The 18019-nt window shown below is 45.4% G+C and overlaps 1 protein-coding gene across 3 annotated transcripts in view; it reads left to right on the top strand.

Annotated features, from left to right (window-relative positions):
* The window catches only part of ATP9B (ATPase phospholipid transporting 9B (putative)), a 122416-nt gene that overhangs the window by 69654 nt on the left and 34743 nt on the right, over positions 1-18019 (top strand). For all 3 annotated transcript variants that reach the window (XM_066352325.1, XM_066352324.1, XM_066352327.1), the window contains one exon: positions 854-930. In XM_066352325.1, the coding sequence (XP_066208422.1) occupies positions 854-930 (77 nt within the window). The remainder of the gene's footprint in view (positions 1-853; positions 931-18019) is intronic.

Genomic DNA, 18019 nt, shown 5'->3' with positions numbered 1-18019 from the left:
TTTTAATTGTATATGTGCTGAAATATTAGCAGTGGCACTTATACCTTAGGACTTTAATCTTTGCAGTAAGAATATACTCGTAGACTCTTGTTCAGAAAACTGGTTCACTTGGTGCCATTGTGGTTTGAAGGTCACATGATGACTTTGACCAGTCATCATGTGAAAATTAAGAATGTGGCCTCTCTTTATTTTTATTTTTTTTTACAGAGACAGCGAGAGTCAGAGAGAGGGATAGATAGGGACAGACAGGAACGCAGCAAGATGAGAAGCATCAATCATTAGTTTTTTGTTGCAGCACCTTAGTTGTCCATTGATTGCTTTCTCATATGTGCCTTGACTGTGGGGCTACAACAGACTGAGTAACCCCTTGCTTAAGCCAGCAACCTTGGGTCCAAGCTGGTGAGCTTTGCTCAAACCAGATGAGCCCACGCTCAAGCTGGCGACCTCGGGATCTCAAACCTGGGTCTTCCGCATCCCAGTCCGACGCTCTATCCACTGCTCCACTGCCTGGTCAGGTCAGGCAGAATGTGGCCTCTCTTAATTTAACTGATAGTTACCATCTTAGTAGACATTAATGGATGAAGTCACTTTTTCTGTTTTCAAAGAATATTAGTACATATTCTATGTCGATAAATTTCTGTTGCTTAAGGAATCATTTGAGTTTTTCAAAGTTTATTTTAAAAGTTGAGATTAGGTTTTTTTGAACAAATCAAAATATGCTGTTAGATAAATTTATATAAAATAAAATGGTATAATATTTTCCATCAAAATTATTAATTAGAAAGTATTATCTCGGTCTTTACTTTTTGAAGTACCTCTTCAAAAAGTAAGGACCGCTTTCATGTTTTTGCAGGTACTGTAATAGGTGTTGTCATTTACACTGGAAAAGAGACTCGAAGTGTAATGAACACATCCAATCCAAAAAATAAGGTAGGCTAGATTAAGGAGCAACTGCTCTGATGAATTTGCTTTTTCCTTTCAGTGAAAAAGTCCATGGAGTTCTGAATGGCCTGTTCACATTAGCTTAATACTAAATAACATAAAACAGACTCAAAAATGTTGGTGATTTGGGTTATGAATTCTCTGTATTTATGTAACGACATGTTCTTATGGAAGAATTTCCAAAAGTATCTTTTCTTGATTAATCAGAGTTTTATATGTCTCTTAAATTTTCATGGTATGATATATATTTTTTTTTTGCCCATAATTTGCCCATAATTTGACAGCTCATTGTGGGTCTCTTAATTTCTCTTCTATTTATTTTATAATTTTCACTCTTAATTTTTATGTGGATGATTCATTTTAAAATAAAGGATCTGTATTAATGTTTGAGAAGATTTGATTTGATAGTGTTACATGGTTAACCTAGTTTTATGTGAGTTACATACAGTTTATAAAAAGTATATTAAAAACCAGATTTTAGTTAAAGACTGCCTGATTATATTTCTAAATTGATTATATTCCTGTTATATTTCTAAAATTGATATTTATCCAATCAACATGTGTGCAGGTTAAATCATCCAAAGTTGTTTAGGTGGCCTTTCCTTTCCCTGGTTTATGACCCCAGGTAAGAACTCTGGCCCTGGAGGTTGACTGCATTGCCACTTACCGGCTCTTTGACTCTGGGCGTGTGGCTTAATTCCGTGTTGCACTACTCAATAAATGTTACTTATAATTATTATCTTTCTATAAAGTGAAATGTGAAATGGTGATGAATGTCAGATTTTGAACTGTCACCGTCAATCATTAAGTCCTCAGTGCAGTAAGTAGTTGTGCACGGCGCTGGGCTCCACTCACTCCTCCACAAGGCAGGATGGCTGGCCGGCCCTCTGCATTTCACCCTCTCTTCCTCTCCTCTCCCCCCTGCCCCTTTTTTACAGCAGCCTTCTAGATTTCCTTGGTGTTAGCAAAATGTTCCTTATTTTGGAAGGGCGCCATTGGAGTTTTGCATAATTGGATTTAAACCCTCACTTTGCCCTTGTCAGTCTCACATGTGGAACAAATGTGCTCTTCCAGTGATGGGCACCTTAGGGGTGTCGCCAGCATTCTGTGCCCCGTTCCCAGTGGAAGTCGTGGGACAGCTGAGGCCCAGGCACAGTGCTCATGCCCCTGCTCATGCACGTGCGCGTACACACACACACACACACACACACACACGGCTGTGCCAAGCACTGATGTGAGCTAGGTCATGAGTCAGCACCACGCCCTCAGTGGAAGCGCTCCCTCGGTCTGCAGAGCGGGGAGGGTGCAGTGCAGGGACCCGAGCTTGTCAGCATGGCGCCTGCTTGTCCTTGCCCGCACTACACACAGTAGAGTTCCAGCTTCTTACAGGAGCATTTGCGTAAACTAATGAATAATCTTAGGAGAGAAATAAAATCTTAAGTTTGCATACGCCACTAGATCTTTCTAAGTGTTAAATGTCAGATTTAAAAGAAAAAATTCAGGAAAAGGTTATAGGCTACAGTGGACAGAAAGGAACAGGTGTCATTTATCCAGGGGACACATTGACAGGTACTGGATGAGAGGACTGTGACGTGAGTCCTTCACTAGAAAAGGGAAGACAAATTATTATTCACTGTTCATACATCATTGTCTGTTCTGACATAGCTTGATAAACCAGCAAGCTTTTGGACTTCAAAGCAGACTAGTGGGAATGAAGAGTAAACATTTTCTAGGGAAGTGGAATCACCCAGGTTTCGCTGGGTTTCTTCAGGGAGGCAAAACTGTCCCTAACGTTCTCCTGAGAGCTATCGTATGCATGGAGTACAGATGGGCCTTGGCCCATGACCGATGTGGTCGGGAGCACTCTCACTGTGGAGTCCATTGACCACAGAGTCATCTGGGCTAGGAGCACATGTCTAAGGGAGTCGTGTCTCTGTCCAGCTGTGACACAGGCTGCCTTGAGCCCATGGCAGCTGCTGCTGCTAGTACCACTGTCTTCTCCCAGCACACGGCACGCACCTGGCGCACTGGCATGTGCTCTGCTCATCATAGCCCCTCAGGCCCTGAGGAGCTTGCCTCGCTGGCCCTGGGTCAAAAGAGATGGCATGGCAGACCTCACGGCTCCTGCCCGTGAGCCATGCAGTTCCCCTTGCCTTGGCCAGAGCACGTCAGTGGCCTCACGCAGGTTGAAGGACTCGGGGAAGAGTGACAGTCTCCCCCCACTTCCAGGCAGGAGGGAGAGCTGACTACCCACAGTGTGCTCGTGGTGAGTCTCCAGGTTACAAGGGAGGACCTCATAGAGCCCAGATCCCAGGCGGTAAGGCAGGAAGCAGCAGGGAGCAGGAAGGGCAGTAAGAAGTCGTCTCCAGAGCAGGCAGGCATCAGCGTCTCTGTGCCGCGGCAGTGACCAGCACAGTGAAGGAGGCTGTGCCGGGCGCAGCAGGCAGTGTTGCCCAAGTGGCACTCGTTGCCATGCATCTGCTTTGGTACTAGTCAGATGCAAGAGCAGGTGGGAGCCCTCTCTCAAGGTCACTGGTGAGGTTTGGGGGTTGGGGGGTGAGGCACTGGAGACACGTAATGAACGCTGACTGGCGGCCCCTGGGGAAAGGGTCTCATTGATTCTGTTTGTTTCCGTGAGAAACAGTGTCACAAAGCCGTTCCTGCTTCTGATAAAGGAAGAGTCTTAGTGTTTTAAAGAGGAAAGAACACTCTGTGGAAGACTAAGTTGAGTGGGCTTCCGGGGATGACTTAAATGTACAGGCATAAGGTTGCCTAAGAGTGATCTGTTGTTGTGGGAGCGTCGCTGCCAGAGGAAGCACAGCTTCTCGGATTTGTAAGTTGACAGCCGTCAGTCAGTCCCTCCCTCCCCCGCTCCTGCACCCTGATCGGTATTTGCCACTTTCATTATGAGTGCATATCAGAAGAACTTGCAAATTTGGGAGGTTGCTTTACCTTCCTAGAAAGAAAGACCCTGCAGCACAAGCCGTGCTGACATAAGGGATGGGGGAGGAGTTAGCAGGATTTGAGGCAGAGCCTGCTGCAGAGCATGGTGAGAGTCTGAGGCCACTGCTGACGTGCAGAGTATCATCACAACTCAGAGAACGTCTGAGCGAGCGAGCCCACGGGCCGCTGGTACTGGGTCTTTGCTCTATAACAGAACTGGTAGCAAGCATGTGGTTTCCTGGGGCCGAGTCTCAAGAGTCCAAAGTAGAAGCAGAGAGGAGCTGATCTCGAGTGGCAGGTGGGCAGATGGCGTGTCGAGGGAGTAGAGGTGACATCGGCCCTGCATATCAGAGGGGTCAGCAACTGCAGAGGCCCAGAGGTGGTGACACTGGACATCTCACACCTGATCACCCTCGCTTCACACAGCTCTGTGTTTGGCGAAGGCTGTTCCCAGGAACTGTCTCTGGGAACACCACCAGTCTTTCTTGCTGATGGGGATGTGACTGTGTGTGACTTCCCCACTCATGCAGGAGCTTCTTGAGGACCAGCATTTTTATTTTTTAAAGCATTCTCTCAAACTGGGCAGCTGGGTGTTAGGTTTTTAACCAGTTTTACTGATTACTTCATAAAATGCATTTTTAACCTTGTCATTCTACTTGACTGATATCCCAACCTTATTTCAACCAGTTCTCTTTTTTGTCTTTATTTCGTTCTCCTCTAGCTGCTTTTTAAAAGAAAGCCTCAAACAGAAAAGTATGATTATTCATATACCTAAAACCTAAGGCTAACAGATATCATACCACTTTATTTCAAGTGAGCATTTTAAATAGAAATGAAGGGACTTCCTCTAGCTGCCACCACAGTCTTCTGTCTTAGCCTGTGACACCTGGCCTGCACAGCCTCAGCTCTTGCCCCCAGTTGAGTGATGACACCTATTTCACACCGACTGCACAACCCACCCCTGGACTCCCACGTCAAAAATCGGGGGTGAGGGGCATAATGGGAACTGAGTGCCACTGTCCCCTTATCATGACAACCTAAGATATAGAAAGAATCTCTTTGTAGATGAAACTATCACTAAGTTCATTGACTCTGACACATGTCCCTCTTGAATTCGTCTTTGAAATTGGAACTTGAACTAACTTGATAATTTTATATAATCAGAATATACACATTTGTGCTTATTGCAGAAGTGTGTGGGACTGCTTCTTTAAGTGTACACACTTTACCCAAATGTGGGATGGAGAGTGAACCCCACTGTTGTTGGCTGGAGGCGCAGTCTGAGGGGAAGAGGCTCTGAGCCCCTTGTCAGGGTGAGAATGCTCCCTGTGACGTCAGTGCCGCTGAGGACAAATGTGAAGCAGGGACGTAGTCGGCACAAGTCAGAAGTTTTCATTAGTAAGCAGTCCTACAATAATACTTGGTGGAAGTTTAAATTATATGGATTGCAACTTGAGTAATGGAATGCTCTATAAAACAGAGCATGTGGTGTATTTGATGACACTTGATTACATTTAAGAGAAAAATTTTTACAGAAGGGTAAGAAAGATCAATGTGACAGGTTGCCATTTTCACATCATTCATAATAAGTTGCTCAGAGCAAATGTGTCAGGATGAAATGAGAATACAAATTGCTTCAAGTGGTCACTGTAATCCCATGGGCATGTTGATTTGTGTTCCTAGTAAAAAGACGCTTTCAGATGTCTTGCTGGCAGTTGGACAGGTGGCGTGTGCATCATACAACGGCAAGTTCTGCCGCTCCCTGGGACTGTCACAGGGGTGTCCTCAGACAAGACGAGAGATTGTCTGCTGTGGCGTATTTTACAAGTTGAAATATCAAGGCTGTTTTGGAGAAAGCTGCTTATTTTAAAAATAAGTTTATAAAATAGTTTATTCATTTTTTAAAGTTGTATTTATTTCTATTAAAATATTACAACAGAATAACTTATTTTTCTCTTTGCATGTGGTTGCGTGCAGACCAAGCAATCCTTAATGTTTTTAATTTTAACTGTTACCTTCTTGAAAAATAAGGTATTTTCAGATTAAACACTTGTTTACAACCGTGATCATGTGCCTTCCGAAAGAGCTATGTGGTGTGGACTGTAGTGTTACTGTCGGCCTCAGAGAGGAAGGGCTCTGCGTGCTTCTGTGGTCACTGTTATTGACAAGAACAGTGACAGTGCCATGTTCAGAGCCTGTCAGGAGAGGGCTGTCTGGGAGCAGCCTGCCATGAGGGTCAGGGGCCCGAGCCAGGGCCGCCGTCCTCGTGCGTGACTGCACCCATTGTGTCACAGCTGCTTGCGTCGGGAGCGTGTGAATGTGAGTCCACTGAGGACCTGAGGGAGCCCCTGAGTGCCGCACAGGCAGCCCTGACTGGCCTAGCGCTCCCTTGTCAGGAGGTGCAGCCAGTCCACCCTGGAAACCGCCTCTGTCCCTGCCTCTTAGTTACCGAGTAGATTACAAAGTAAGTGTTCTAAGTAGGAAACAAGCATATTTATTATTTAAAGTCAATACTGTGTACCACTAAAAAGAGTTAGTTTTGCATAAAGTTCTGAATGAGAAGGGCTTACTAATTATTTCTTACATAGTAAATAAGAACTATTTGGTAGCATTTCATCAGTTCTGTCCAGTACAGCTAAATTCCCTATAATCAGAATTCTCAGCAGCAAAGCATAATTTATTCAGGGAGCAAATAAGTATTTCTATAATTGTCTTTGTTTTTTTGAAAGCATGATTCAAGGCCATAAAAACTGTTAGAAGGCCCTGGCCGGTTGGCTCAGCGGTAGAGCGTCAGCCTGGCGTGCGGGGGACCCGGGTTCGATTCCCGGCCAGGGCACATAGGAGAAGCGCCCATTTGCTTCTCCAACCCCCCCCCCTTCCTCTCTGTCTCTCTCTTCCCCTCCCGCAGCCAAGGCTCCATTGGAGCAAAGATGGCCCGGGCGCTGGGGATGGCTCCTTGGCCTCTGCCCCAGGCGCTAGAGTGGCTCTGGTCCTGGCAGAGCTACGCCCCGGAGGGGCAGAGCATCGCCCCCTGGTGGGAAGAGCGTCACCCCTGGTGGGCATGCCGGGTGGATCCCGGTCAGACACATGCGGGAGTCTGTCTGACTGTCTCTCCCCGTTTCCAGCTTCAGAAAAATACAAAAAAAAAAAAAAAACCTGTTAGAAATTTGTGGAATTTGTGATGACTTACCTATCAAGACATTTTTATCTTAATTTATAAGCTCACAAAACTGAGTATTTATTATTAACAGATTATTCCTAAACATTCCTGATAAAGCTTTTCTGGATGAGTTAGAACCATGGTCAGAGCAGTGTTTTCTAACTGCTGTTCTGTGGATCAGTGGTTGAAAATCACTGGTCTGAAGTTTCTTGTAAGGAGAGGAAGAAAGTCCAGTTTCAAAAGCTTTTGTCTGGAACGGGACTATAGGGAGCACAGGGACGGGGAGGGTTGTGGTTGGAGACTGGGAAGGACGATGAGGAGATTGTCCTGTTGTTTTGAACCTTTCCAGGGAGCTCTGAGCCACCAGGCAGGGCAGCTTCGTGTGGTACAGATGCCTATGTTTGGGTCCCTTCGTGGTCACCACCATGAGAGCCAGTCTTGCGCATGGGGTGGGCTCAGAAGCAGACTTTATTGGGGAAAATGCCAAGCCAGAGTCAGCTGCGGGGGGGGGGGGGGGGGGGTCTCTTGGTTTTCTTATGTCCCGCCAGGAAGGCTGCTGGGCAGAGCTCTGTGGACCCCACTGTGGGACTTCTCGCAGCTGCGGCCTGGCCAAGGACACAGTGCAGTGGAGGCCTCTTGGAAAAGGGGTGCCCTGCCCCTCACGCTCTGGCTCCTTGTGCAGGGAGCCCCAGCTTGCTGCCAGGGACCAACCACAGCCACAGTGACACCCTGGCTCAGAGCCAACCACACGCAGCAGACCCGCCACACCAAATCGGGGCATTTTGTCCTGCCCGCCATTGTGCTCTCAGGCCTCTAACACAGCACTTGCCCTGGTGTTGAGTGATTGAATTATTTTTCTTAAGGAGCAGTTCATATTTTTTAATAGTTGTTTGTTGATAGTTGTTTTTTTTTCTAAGCAACAATTTAAAAAATATTCCTTAGAAATAAATCTTAACACATCTGGTTTCAACTTAATTGTCCTTCATACATCTAAAATATATTATGGATGCATTTTCTTGTATCTGTTGACATTAGAGTAGCAACGGTACCGAACTTTTTTTTTAAACTGCATTAAAACGTGTGTATAATAAATTTAACGTGAGGTTGGGTAGCTTTCTTTCCCCATGTAATTAGCAGTGTCAGCTAATAATTACCTTTAGCAAATCTTTCAACCGTATCATGAGTTTGAATTTCCCACTTCCTTATGGCCAGCCTGGGGTTCCTTTTTGATGACAGTTATCCACTTGCAACATTCTGAAAGGCTTGTTTTTTAAACTGATTAATACTATCACAATCAAACCATTTTTTGAGGCCGTGAAGTCAGAGTGAATTCTTCGAACTCCGTTGTTGAAATACAGTTAGGACACAGAAACTTGTATGGGATAAATGACCACATAGACGTTCCTTTACTTGACTGCAGTGGAAATTGGAACTGGACCTCTGTACTTCCTACTAATATTTTCAAGGGGCAATTGGAAAAGTTTTAAATGAGCCAGATGTGTTCGTGAAGGTTGATCATCCCCTCCTGCAGGGATGAGAGCCTTCCGGTTACAGAGCTGCAATGAATATTAGGTACAGCACTTACTGTTTAGTATTTTATAGAATGGACAGGGACAGCCTCGTGGAAAGAGCTCTGAGGCAGGCAGGCAGTGTCCCCATGGAATGCCCCCTCGCCCATCCCCTCAGGTGGGGAGCAATGTAACCAAGGGACAGGAGGGGGCTCATGTCTGTCGGACACTCCCATCTCCAGGACCTGTTCCCCTGGTTGACAGTGCCCATACTGGGTGAGCTGTGTCAGCACGGCTCTTCACACTGACAGCAGGTCAGTCCTCAGGAGACCGGAGTGTAGGCAGCTTCACCTGCTTGCTTAGATTTGTGCTAAAATGAGACTCAGATGCAAGCACCCTGCAAAAGACCAGGCCAGGGTCTGTCCCACTGAAGACTCAGTGAAGATTCGCTGAACTGTTTTTCATTCTTGGAAGAGAGTGCTGGTAACATGTTTGACCATGAAGGATGAGAGGACAGTCGCAGTGGGACTCTGCTGGGGTGGGGGGGGGTGGAGGCTGGCGCCCCCCCCCCCCAGACACCTGTGCAGACTGGTTCTTCTCCCTCAAAACCTCTCAGTTTCGCCCTGGCCGGTTGGCTCAGCGGTAGAGCATCGGCCTGGCATGCGGGGGACCCGGGTTCGATTCCCGGCCAGGGCACATGGGAGAGGCGCCCATTTGCTTCTCCACCCCCCCCCTCCTTCCTCTCTGTCTCTCTCTTCCCCTCCTGCAGCCAAGGCTCCATTGGAGCAAAGATGGCCCGGGCGCTGGGGATGGCTCCTTGGCCTCTGCCCCAGACGCTAGAGTGGCTCTGGTCACGGCAGAGCGACGCCCCGGAGGGGCAGAGCGTCGCCCCCTGGTGGGCAGAGCGTCGCCCCTGGTGGGCGTGCCGGGTGAATCCCTGTCGGGCGCATGCGGGAGTCTGTCTGACTGTCTCTCCCCATTTCCAGCTTCAGGGAAAAAAAAAAAAAAAAAATCACCTCTCAGTTTCTGGCCCTGGCCGGTTGGTTCAGTGGTAGAGCGTCGTCCTGGCGTGCAGAAGTCCCGGGTTCAATTCCCAGCCAGGGCACACAGGAGAAGTGCCCATCTGCTTCTCCACCCCTCCCCCTCTCCTTCCTCTCTGTCTCTCTCTTCCCCTCCCGCAGCCAAAGCTCCATTGGAGCAAAGATGGCCCGGGCGCTGGGGATGGCTCCTTGGCCTCTGCCCCAGGCGCTAGAGTGGCTCTGGTCGCAACAGAGCGACGCCCCAGAAGGGCAGAGCATCGCCCCCTGGTGGGCAGAGCGTCGCCCCCTGGTGGGCGTGCCGGGTGGATCCCGGTCGGGCGCATGCGGGAGTCTGTCTGACTGTCTCTCCCTGTTTCCAGCTTCAGAAAAAGTAAGGAAAAAAAAACAACCAGTTTCTGAACAAGCAAGCAGAACACTGTTACAGAACTGTAGCTAACAGTCCTTGGTATATTCTTATTTTTTGAAACAAATCTATTAAGTCACAAAAATTTATGCTTTCAAAACTACCAGGTAAAGAAGAGGGATTGTCTACATTAAAAGTTTATCAATTTTTAAAAAGGTTTCAGCCTAGCACTTTCCAAGATTTAAAGTGATCTGTTTTATACAGACCCACAAAAATGTTTATAGAATGTTGAGGATGAAATTACTGCCCAAGTTGCCAGTCACTTTTTTGTAGTGGTTTCTTTGGCAGGAGCTAGGACAGGGGTCCCCAAACTATGGCCCGCGGGCTGCATGCGGTCCCCTGAAGCCATTTATCCGGCCCCCGCTGCACTTCCGGAAGGGGCACCTCTTTCATTGGTGGTCAGTGAGAGGAGCATAGTTCCCATTGAAATACTGGTCAATTTGTTGATTTAAATTTACTTGTTCTTTATTTTAAATATTGTATTTGTTCCCATTTTGGTTTTTTACTTTAAAATAAGATATGTGCAGTGTGCATAAGGATTTGTTCATAGTTTTTTTTATAGTCCGGCCCTCCCAACGGTCTGAGGGACAGTGAACTGGCCCCCTGTTCTACCCGAACATCAAGTTCAAGGTAGAAACCAGATCAGAGGAGAAGAACTTGTGCTTTTATCACATTAGTAACAAGAAGAATGCTAGCAAGAGGCATTTAAATGAGCAGAGACTGTGGGTCAGCGGGAGCCCAGCACAGGAAGGTCCAGGGGGCCCGTGAGCCCATCCTGAGCTGCCCACACAGGCCAGAGGGAGAGTGGTGGAGAACACGGGCAAAGATGTAGTTATGGGAATGAAGACAGTGTCGTGTCCAGCACACACCAGCGGGCACGGGGACCCAGGGGGCCAGGCTGGAGTGGGACACAGAAGCTGCAAGCGCTGGCCCAGTAACCTGGAAACAAGTCCTGCGGTGGCGACACAGAGGTCCACTAACAGTGCCGTGCAGGTGCACTGTGAAGTGTGACGGCTTCGGGCTGCAGAGCGCTAGGTGATGGATCAGAAGTGAATCGGAAACTATTGTATTTAAACCAAAACTGAAGCCGTCGTATGTGAGTTAGTAGTGTGGAATTCACCTTGTGAGAGTAAATCAACTCTGCCCTTACTTGTGTCTGTCTGAAGCATCTTTCTCATAGATGAGCTCCAATTGGGGGCTAGCCCATGACACGGGGACAGCGTCGTCTCTGTCATCCTACTGCCTGCGACCTCTCCCTCCCAGTCCAGCTGCAAGGTCGTGATACTGTAATTTTGAGTGTGAAGGCTTGATGAAGCCTCCCTGAGACCCTCAGGCTCCTCCTGGACCCCCTGCAGCTACCAAGCATGACCTCCATGCCCTGTTTGCTGGCGTGTGTGCTCTGCTCAGCTCTGGGTGCCTTCAGCTGTTGGACAGGGTTCCGGAGTTCTCAGTCCAGACTCCTCCTTGTGGCTCCTTCTAGCTGGGCCACAGCAGCGTTCATCCAGGGATAGAACCTGCTGAGTATATTTTGCCATAAGACAGCTCCCTGATTGCCAGAATTTAGCTCTCCGATCAGGGCACCCTTTCTGTCGTGGTAGCATGCTTGTTTCCACCACCAGCACGTGTAATTCCAGTCAGTGAGGGCCCTCCAAGTGCTGCCCCCACACTCTGATACTAGTGTTGTGACCTAGCAGTTGTCTTCTGGTGGTGGAGTAATTAATTTGTGTCTAAGAGCTTTTGAGTGTGATAGTTGCCTAACACAGGGTGTCCTTGTGGAAGGTTTACTGGCTTCCAATGACCCTTAGCTGCCATCTGGTGCACACTCAGTGCTTCTGTCATCTGCTGCTAATTGCTGTCACCTGTACATTCAGTCCCTCCTAACTGAGACAGTGTGAGTAGGGTGCATGTTGCCTTGGGAGGTGGGGTCTTCATGTCTGCATCTGTGCGTCCCTAGAAAAGAAACAGGAGGCTGGAGGCTTCTCAGTAGAAGCATTTAAAGTTAATTTGTATTTTAATACACAAGGTATGAAAGATGGTGGCTGTTTGTGAAAGTTATTAATTCATTAAGTCCAAGTGTTTTGTCTGTTTCATGGTTTGTTTTAATGGTTTCAGCACTTAGTGGCCCATTTAGGCTAGAAGATTGTCTCCACAACATCTTACAGATGACTTCGTAAGCTGGTAAGCTTTAGTCGGGCACTAGCCTATAGCACATATTAATGTATTTTACTTGTAATTTAGAGAACAAGAAGAACACCCTGATTGGAGGCTAAACTGTCCCCTGTGGCACTAGCACAGCTGATAATCGCGAACTAGGAAGATGTGTGTATCAAATAGTTTACAAAATGAAGCCAGCTGTGTTTCCCTACATACTGTGGCTTCCTGACATGCATCATTAAACCTTATTAGCTACTTCCTTTTACAAAGATTCTTGTAGTCTTGAACATTGCATATTAACATTTTCTGTCCCTCCAACTGGAAATGATTTGCTTTATTGCAGAGTGTCAACTTGCTCTAGTTTCTAACGCGTTCTAATTGGTACTTCAGAGTATAATCATCGGGAGATACCACGCCACGCATTTCTTTATTTGGAAATTAATACAGACCTTTTCACTTTATCTGTCATTCTGGGCAACTTTTCACACAATTCCCGACTCTCAGGATTGCTTACAAGCCATTAAGTATGAAATGGTTCATAAAATGTCTTTGAAGATACAAAAATTTTGGATGGTTTAAAATAGTGTTACATTTTGCCAAGCTACAGTACCTCTTACTAGATAGTTATAATAATAAAAGTAAGATGAAAAGTTTATTCAACCCTTTTATGCTTATCATTTAAATTTTTTGAGAAAGCTGCTAAATTCCATTTTTGTTACAAAACAAAAGAATGCAAATCATGAGAGCCCTGGATTTTAAAAACTAACATTGATTTAAAGTTTCATTCTATTTTTTGACATTCTGCTTGGCTGCCTTGAACATTAAAATGTTTACTACAGTTACCTCTGGTTAGCGTTGATTATTCTGATGTGTGGGTGGGACAGAAAAGGGACAGAACTGTGTCACTTTGTTTAAGATAATAGTAACTCAAAGGTGTTTCAAACCCAGGTCGGCATTTATGTATCTCCACAACCAGAAATAGCTGGTGTGCATTTTGATACAAGGGATTTTCACCGTTTCAATGACTAGTGGTCATGATGTGGATTCCAGTCAGTATCTTAGGAGTAGACTCGTCGGGTCAGCTAAGGGCTCTTTACTTAAAAACAGTGCTAAGTGGTTTTGTGTGGTAACGGGTGCCAGATATTGGGAGACTGGGGTGAAGACCTCACATGGTCCATAAATTCCCATGTATTTGTTCAATAAACCACCAGGCGCTGAAGGAGATGGTGACACACTCCTGGACACTGTCACATCCTTGGTGACAGCTGGGCCTCCTGGTCCTGTGCAGGTTCTGGGGGAGCCGCCTGCAGGAAACAAGGATGTGAGACTGCGGAGCTGAACCCACTGTACAAGGACAGTTAGTCACACATTGCCAAGTTTTCCTGTGGTTGTCATCCCCCACGCCCACCCCAAGATGCCGTTGCTTAGAATGAGCAGCTTCATAATGCCGTGTTCACTGACTCAAGTAGTCCTTCAGAAAACCAGCCTTTCTGACCTCTATTCTGTAAAAACGTTAACTACTATTTAATGAATCCCCTCACACAAACCATTAAGTACCTCATACTTGTTGGTATACCAACGTTAGAATTTTGAAATTAATCACCAAACAGACCTCTGACTTTATTTTAAAATTCATCTGTGTCATGACCTCTGATGAAGAGATCCTAGGGCTGGGAATTAAAGTTACATTGTGAATTAATAACATTTACTAATAAAAACTTAGCTGTTCCCAAAGTTATGTGAGGGAAGTAACTAAGCAGGTGGAAAGGTGGTATCCCTGTCCCATGCGATTTCCCTGTTCAAACAACAGTCCCTGTGGCTGTGTCCGGGGAGGCTCCAGGCAGGGGGCGGTCTGATGCCTGGCTGACCCACCTGCTGCGACAATGGCCACAACTGGCTCTGCTGAGACAGTGCCATTTGTGTCCTTCTCTGTGCCCCACCTCACCATTACCCGGGCAGCAGCAGCTCTGAGCCACCCACAGGTATCCTGCCTTCAGTGCCTCACTTTCTGGAGAGCAGAAGGTGGGAAGTAGGCTTGCAGCCCTTTGAAGAGAGTTCAGAGGACTCCCTGCAGAGATGGCCACTCTGCCTGAATTCTAGGACAGATGGCGTCCGAAGCCCTGGCTGCATAGCTAGTCATTTTCTTAACAAGTATGACTAGACCCCGAATTTCAGTATTGTTATTATGAATGTACTTCAGAGTACAAGATTGTTTTCCACTCAATAATATATTTTATAAATTAAACATGTCAGTATTTTAAGTGTATTTTTTAAGAGTGTTTCTTTAAAACACTCACACAAGATATTTAAAATAAGGAACTTGGTACATTCAGGAGAAAATAAAGACCCTCAGGCATGGGCCTCTGGGAGGAGACTGTGTACTCAGTACTCTGGAGGGGGAGAGCAGAGACCGGGGAGTGAACTGAGGCTGCCTACCAGCAGCCCCCAGAAGCGCGTCTGCCCTGCTGCTGCACCCAGGTCGGCCTTTCTTTACAGCAGCAGTGCCGTGCAGACGGAGTCCTAGACAAATCTGTGTCCCATGTTCCTACAGATAAGAGAATTCTCGAGGGGCTCTGGAGAAGCCCCAAGCAGCCGGAGCTCCTGGACAGCACCAAGGGCTGGCGTGCTGACGCCCATGCTCCGCAGCCTGGGCACTGTGGCCCTGAGGTCCTGGGTGTCATGTTCTTGGGTAATAAGGATTCAAGTGTATCTGTTAAAATAAATATAAAGTTCCCCAAATAAACTGCTTATGTAATTGGATTACATTGAAATCCAAATACCTGGCCTCAGATTTCACTTATGTGAATGATGTTAGATGTTGAGGTTTCTGCTGTCAGTGGGTAGCTTAAGTTAGTGAAATAATTCTTTTAAATTGGTGGGTGGTCTTGGCAAAACCATTTATAATTGATAGCTTCCTACATTGTTAAGACAATGCGGTAAACATATAGATATGCAGGAAGTTGAAACCATTAAGGGAAGCTATTGTTTCAATTTTAGATTTCCAAAATCTTCAAAGAATCTCCACATTGTACTGCCAGGCTGATTTCCAGCTGTATTTTGGATGTCATAGCTTTAAATATGCTTCCTATGTGACAGTAATTTTTATTCAGGAAATTTTCCCCGTATATAAGCCAGCATGTTAAAGTCTCGAGTTCTGTCTTGAATTCTGCATGGCAAAGTTTATATTTAGGGTCACTCCTTTTGTTTAAAAAACATGTCTTAGCTGTACTGAATTGGTGGAATTAAATCTAAGTTCTGCTTTCACCAAAAGCAGGTTTGCAGGATTCAGGAAAAAAGAAGCATCAAACTTGAGTGCCCTCTGCTGGCTAGGCCACAGCATGCCACACCTTTGCCTTGACACATACATACCCCATGCATCCCCGCCTAAGAAATGTTACTGTGAAAATATTCACACGGAACAGGACAGTGTACTGCTGCAGTGGTGGTGATGTGTATGGTTCGGCCTCTGTAGGTCCCTGATTTTCAAGTAAACTGGACTGTTACAAGATCAGGAGTACCATACATTAGAAAATCATGGGGTCTTCCTAATATTCAGTGCTGAGTAGTTTTTTGTTGTTTTTAATGTTTATTTTATTGATTTTAGACAGAGAGGAAGGGGGAGAGAGAGAGAGAGAGAAAGGAACAGCAATCTGTTCCTGTATGTGCCCTGACCAGGGATCAAACCAGCAACTTCTGCGCTTTAGGACCATGCTCTAATTCCGGGGTCCCCAAACTTTTTAAAACCGGGGGCCAGTTCACTGTCCCTCAGACCGTTGGAGGGCCACCACATACAGTGCTCCTCTCACTGACCACCAATGAAAAGAGGCGTCCCTTCCAGAAGTGCGGGGAGGAGGGCTGGATAAATGGCCTCAGGGGGCCACATGCGGCCCACGGGCTATAGTTTGGGGACTTCTGCTAATCAGTTGAGCTGGGCCAGTGCTGGGTTTTAATGTAATTTGTGTACATAGAGTACATATTAAATTTCTAAATAGTTTCCAGGCTGTTCTGCATATTTGTGTATATTTTTGTTTTAAATATGACTTTGATATGTCACAGTTGAATATATTAAATAACTTTTTATACCTAAACAAAAATTTAAGCTACCATTCCCTTTTAAATCATTGTATTGCTTTAAATTGATGGCTTCTGATACATTGGTTGTACTTTTATAAAGGTTCTAATGTGACAGAGGAGGCTGTCAGATAGTAACTGGCATGACCAATTGTCCTGCATGAGCGTGTAAAGTGAGTCTCAGTGTGCAAAAGCAAATCTGAGATTTATGTATGTATGCATACATATGTTAATGGAATTGTGCTGTGTTAGGGCATTTGTGGCAATTATGGGAAGTATCCTGTTGAGTAGGTATGTGTCATAGGAAATGCAAAGGCCAGTGTTAAAGTTTCTCAGATGATCTGGAAGGGCTGCGGTTTGAGAAGATAGCCTTATTCTGCATCCACGAGACCCCTTCAGACTTAGCAAGTAGTATATCTGTGGGTTTAGGGAGTAATTTCACCCTTTAATGATGTGTTTATTGTAGGCCAGCTGACCAAGTGGCCAGTCAGCATTGTCCTAAGTAAGCATGGATTTGGCCAGTACCAAATTTATGTAAACAAGGGCCAGGTTTTACTCTGAGATTCTCGTCTCCTCTCGGTTTCTCACATTGATGTGAAAAGTGGTTTTACTTCCTTGTCCAGTAGCTAAGCCTTGCAGTAATCCTTTTTTGTTTACATAAAAATATAACAGCCTGACCTGTGGTGGTGCAGTGGATAAAGCGTTGACCTGGAACACTGAGGTCACTGGTTCAAAACCCTGGGCTTGCCTGGTCAAAGCACATATGGGGAGTTGATGCTTCCTGCTCCTCCCCCCTTCTTTGTCTCTCTTTCTCTCTCTCTCTCTCTCTCTCCTCTCTAAAATGAATAAATAAAATGTTTTTTTAAAGAAAAAAATATAACGTCCATTTTCTTTTTAAATGTTAAATGTTCAAGGAAAAATGGCTTGAGTAATAACTATATAGTAAGCAAGAGAAAAACCTTAACTGCTGAATGTAGAATAGTTGGACAAAATTTGCTGTTAGATAAAAATGTAGGATAAGAAATATGCTTTCAAATGAGACTTTAAAATGTTCACTATGTAAATATATATTTCTAGTTTTAAAAAGTAAAGTGATAGATATATTGTAACATTAAGAATTGTCATACTGATACTTAGGGAGATTTTAAAGCACAAATTATTGAGCCAATGGGCTAGAATTACTCAAAGAAGCTTCTTATTTCACAGCTCACTGAGGCAGTAAATAATAGCTCAGATACGTCTACAGTGTGGGCTGGCCTACAGGTGCGACAAGCACTTGACACTCAGTAGTTCATATCCAAAAAGGAATAAATAAATAAACTCAAGAAGAGAAAAAAGGCTACATAGCATCACTTTAAAAAAAATACTTTGAATTTAAACTCCAAAATGGAAAAAGTAATTGCTACAAGATTTAAGAGTTAAATTTAGTTTATGAGCTTCAATTATTTGAAGTACAGAAGCATAAATGAAGGTCTGCAAATTACTTATTTTTGTTGTTTCTTAAGATTCTACTAAAAGTGGAAAATATAGGGCTGATTTACTTCCAAGGTATTTGAAGGGAGTGTGCTTTTTACAGAAATTTCAGTTACGTTGTTGTGAGGCCCTGTGTCAGTTTTGGAGTCACAGTCCAAATTCTGCATGACAAGGGCCAATGGGCTGGTTGAGGATAGCTCACCTGCGGAAAGATGAATAGCCTGAGCAACAGTGTCATTTCCACCAAGTCATCTTTCATTATAAAGCTGTGCTTCTGCCTGTGTGGAGTCGTCTTGAGGGAATTAACTATTAGATGGAGGCTTTT

Source organism: Saccopteryx leptura, chromosome 11, assembly GCF_036850995.1.
Source record: "Saccopteryx leptura isolate mSacLep1 chromosome 11, mSacLep1_pri_phased_curated, whole genome shotgun sequence".
In the NCBI taxonomy this organism is placed as follows: domain Eukaryota; kingdom Metazoa; phylum Chordata; class Mammalia; order Chiroptera; family Emballonuridae; genus Saccopteryx; species Saccopteryx leptura.
The sequence above is the reverse complement of the archived record's forward strand: the minus strand, read 5'-3'. Positions and strand labels throughout refer to the sequence as shown.